General features: G+C 36.8%; 1 protein-coding gene across 1 annotated transcript; it reads left to right on the plus strand.

Moving 5' to 3' along the window:
- The first annotated feature begins 439 nt into the window (after positions 1 to 439).
- LOC106131541 (uncharacterized) lies at positions 440 to 2,665 on the plus strand. The gene is made up of 2 exons (XM_013330657.2): positions 440 to 521; positions 1,288 to 2,665. The coding sequence occupies exon 2, from the start codon at positions 1,296 to 1,298 to the stop codon at positions 2,589 to 2,591; it is 1,296 nt and encodes a 431-aa protein (XP_013186111.1). The 5' UTR covers positions 440 to 521; positions 1,288 to 1,295; the 3' UTR covers positions 2,592 to 2,665.
- Positions 2,666 to 4,532: the final 1,867 nt, after the last annotated feature.

The following is a 4,532-nucleotide window of genomic DNA, read 5'->3' on the forward strand; positions in this document are numbered from 1 at the left end:
GGCACATCACCCGTCTCCCTCACACCGATATTTAAATTTAGAATCGCGTTTGTACGACGTTCGTTTGCAGTTCTTGTTTCATGTTGCATTCAAATACTAAATGTAGGTTTCTTTTGTGAGACCTGACTTTGAATGTGATGCATTTAAATTGGCGTTTGTTTGATCAATTGTTTGACCAATAGTTTGTGATTGCTATTTTTGACTTCATACCAAATTGATGTAGGCTCCTGAACACTACTTAGTTTGTATATCACACTAAAAATTTAAGAAAGACACAATCGACAATAAAAAGGTTTTATTAACTCAATTAACCTATTAAAAATAAACAAACAAGCTTCAATCATTGATTGACATTTTACCAAATCAGTATGGTTTCAAAATTTTTGTGATTACAATATTTTTTTTCGTATTTTTATCACCATGTAGGCATATTCAGTGAATTAAATCGAAATTATGTATTCGTTCAATTTGGGTGAATCGTTAGGTGTTCTAATTTTCTTTGTTCCAAGGTAATAATTGAGGTGAGTAGATTACGAGTACCTACTTTTACCTTTTATTGTGAACAGAGGTGACACGGGAGTAAAGTTCCTGTATGACCCGAGGGAAACAAGTAGAACAATCATGGATCTTGTGTTCTTGCCCCTGAACTATAGGTCCCAGGTTCGATACAAGGTTGGATCATGATCGACAATGAACTTTTCAAATTGGTCTGGCTCTTGGAAACTTATTCAAGTTTAGTGCATCTTAAGATTGTAAACAAAAGATTAAACTAAATGCTAATTGTCTGCCAGTCACCTTTGAAATCAGTTCTGTTTATAGTGAATATCCTTCGAGAACAACCTTGAATAATCCGTATTTTTATTACTATAAATATTCTCATACATACATACATACATATCGTCACGTCTATATCCCTTGCGGGGTAGACAGAGCCAACAGTCTTGGAAGACTGAATGGCCACGTTCAGCTGTTTGACTTAATGATTGAATTGAGATTCAAATAGTGACAGGTTGCTAGCCCATCGCCTAAAAAAGAATCCCAAGTTTGTAAGCCTATCCCTAAGTCGCCTTTTACGACATCCATGGGAAAGAGATGGAGTGGTCCCATTAATATCTATTTATACCTTCATTCCCACAATTAATATCTATCGGTATTTAGTCCAGTTATTTACTTATTATTGAACATTATTTTTTTTCATTTTCACTTAAGTATTATTTATTAAATTTTTAATTAATATTCTCATCTTTATAGAAAAGGGCATATATCAGCATGGCTTTTTTATTACAGATAGCATCATGGAGCAAATATTTATGATCGAAGTTTTTGTTAAAAGGATAGTTCTCAAAATAGAGCCACCTGAAAAAGATGAGTATGAGCTTAGAATGGAAGAAGAGGCCCGGAAACGGGAAGCGGAAGCTCTGGCTGCTCTAGAAGCTGCCCAAAAAGGCAAAAAAGGCAAGAAACCCCCTAAACCAAAAGGAAAGAAAGGGAAGAAAGGCAAAGAACCGCCAATGCCCTCTGAAGAAGAAATGAAGTTTATGCAAACGTGCACCATGCAAATGAATTGTCTACCTCTGTTTGATTTTTATGTAGCTCACGATAACTTCATCGCTCCACCGCCACCAGAGCCGCCAACGAAAGGTAAGAAGAAGAAACCACCAAAACCCAAAAAAGGTAAAAAAGGAAAAGCAGTCCCACAGAAGATTATCCTCCCTTCTGAACCTTTACCACAGCCACCCTTTTTCGGCGTCGGAAATTCCGTCATGTTTCTCTCTAGACCTTCCAAATTAGAGGATATGCTCAGAGACACTCCCATTTATATAACAGTTTGGAACAGAGACCAAGAAATGAACTGTATAGGTTTTTGCGTTGTTGAATGGCACAAATCATTCTTTGAATGCTTGCAAAGGGCTGCGGATCTCAATCCAGTTGACATGACAGCAGCCGAATACAGAGATACTAAGAAACCTGAGATGATAACAAACACCGTAGAACTGACTCGCCCACTGCAATGCGAAGAAGATTTGAAATCATCAGGCGAAGTAGAATTCTTCATTCGTCTGTCATGTATGGGAAACAGAGTGCTTAGTTACTTTGTTGCATTGCCAGAAATGGAACGTTTACCGGGAAGGAAATATCTCACGGACGACTTGAAACTTAAAGATGTTGAAGTGGTCAGACATTGGGAGGGAACAGCTATAGAATCTGTACCGCCAGTGGCATACTTTTTTGGAGCTCCAGACATTACTAAAGAGCCAATAAGACCTGAGCCTGAGCCTGTGATGTATGAAGACTTTGTAGCTCCATTTACTAAAAGTGAACTAGCTATTTTGGCAATGGGATTCCCTAAAGGTCCTTGTGGGGGTACTAATTGTCCAAAACGTATGGATTATAGAGGCAGTCAACATCAATTTATTCATGGTGAAATGGTTAAAGGTAAATATCAGCATGGTTCGTTTGTTAACAAGAGAGATGTTCATGGACCATGCGGAAGACTGGACTGTCCTTTAGCGAAGAAAGTTCGAAAATATATATGCAACGAAGGTGCTTATAAAACCTGCAAAAAACCATGCCCTAAAGAATATTACTAATTTGTCCAACATAAACCGTAGTTATGTTTTAATGATTGATAAAATGAAACTAATTAAAAATACTTTCAGTTTAATTTGGTCGTTTTGATTGAAAAGACGGTTTAAGAAAAGTATTATGTACCAATTCAAGAGTATATCTTATGCAAATATCTTTAAATGTCAACGTGTCAGCGTGGTTTCCAATAAAATAGCAATGAATAGCAATTTATGCTGTAGACTAGTACAATATTATGACTGCTAATTGCTCCCAAGGTTTTCAATGGACAGACTTTTAATATTACAATTATGCATGGACAGTATAGATACTCTCGCCCAGTTAATATTGTCTGCATACATACATACATACATATGGTCACGTCTATATCCCTTGCGGGGTAGACAGAGCCAACAGTCTTGAAAAGACTGAATGGCCACGTTCAGCTATTTGGCTTAATGATAGAATTGAGATTCAAATAGTGACAGGTTGCTAGCCCATCGCCCAAAAAAGAATCCCAAGTTTGTAAGCCTATCCCATAGTCGCCTTTTACGACATCCATGGGAAAGAGATGGAGTGGTCCTATTCTTTTTTGTATTGGTGCCGGGAACCACACGGCTAATATTGTCTGATTTCCAACAATGTAAGAATATCAGCATTCTAAACGACACTGTGCCGTGTGGTTCCCGGAATCATTAAAAAAAAGAATAGGACCACTCCATCTCTTTCCCATGGCTGTCGTAAAAGGCGACTAAGTGATAGGCTTATAAACTTGGGATTCTTCTTTTAGGCGACAGGCTAGCAACCTATTTGATTCTCAATTCTATCACTAAACCAAACAGCTGAACGTGGACTCAAAATCAGTCTAAAAAGTCTTAAAAAAGACTGTTGGCTCTGTCTACCCCGTAAGGGATATAGACATGATAATATGTAACAGACAGACTTTAAATACTTCAAGAGAATCAAAGAAATGTAAAGTCAATCAAAAGAAAGGCTAACAAACTAAGGATTCTTGTTTTAGGTGATACAATGGACTAACAACCTGTCTCTTTACAATTTTCAGTCTTTTCAACCTTTGATGATAAACATGTCAAGTAAAAACAACTTATCATGATACATACTTATAGTCACGTCTATATCCCTCGCGGGGTAGACAGCCAACAGTCTTGAAAAACTGAAAGGCCAAGTTCAACTGTTCATGATTAATTTAATATTCTTATCATTTGTACTCGACAGTAATATGAGTGTAGTTAATGGCTAGAACTTTGCAAAGACTAGAATTTAGATGAAAGATATTTATTTTTATCGATCAATGATTTATTTTAACACCAAAGAGAGTTGTATGATGAAATCAGAAGTATCGATAACATAACATACCTTAGTTAGGAACAACAAAAACCAATATAATATGACTCATGTCTGAACCACTTTCTCTTTCCGCGTAACGCCTACGGTAACTGGTTAGTATAATTAATATAGTGTCCGATGATTCGAGTATTTTAAAGATGATTTATTTACATTATTACAAACTTATGCACTAACGAGTTTATGACAATAATACACATACATACATACATTCACGTCTTTATCCCTTGCAGGGTAGACATAGCCAACAGTGTTGAAAAGACCGATAAGCCACGTTCAGTCGTATGGCTTTATGATGGAATTGAGATTCAAATATGTAGTGACAGGTTTCTAGCCTGTCGCCTAAAGGAAGAATCCCAAGTTTGTAAGCCTATTTCTTAGTCGCCTTTTACGATATCGATAGGAAAGAGATGGAGTGGTCCTATTCTTTTTCCTATTAGTGCCGGGAACCACACGGCAATTCCTTATGACAATAATATATGTATATCTTTTTTTTACATTGCTCGTCCACTTGCATTCTCCCTTACATAAGTACTTACATACATATAGACAGGTCTACATATATCTCTTGCGGAGTAGACAGAGCTGATAGTCTTCGAAAG

The sequence above is a fragment of the Amyelois transitella genome, chromosome 20 (assembly GCF_032362555.1).
Source record: "Amyelois transitella isolate CPQ chromosome 20, ilAmyTran1.1, whole genome shotgun sequence".
NCBI classification, from domain to species: Eukaryota; Metazoa; Arthropoda; class Insecta; order Lepidoptera; family Pyralidae; genus Amyelois; species Amyelois transitella.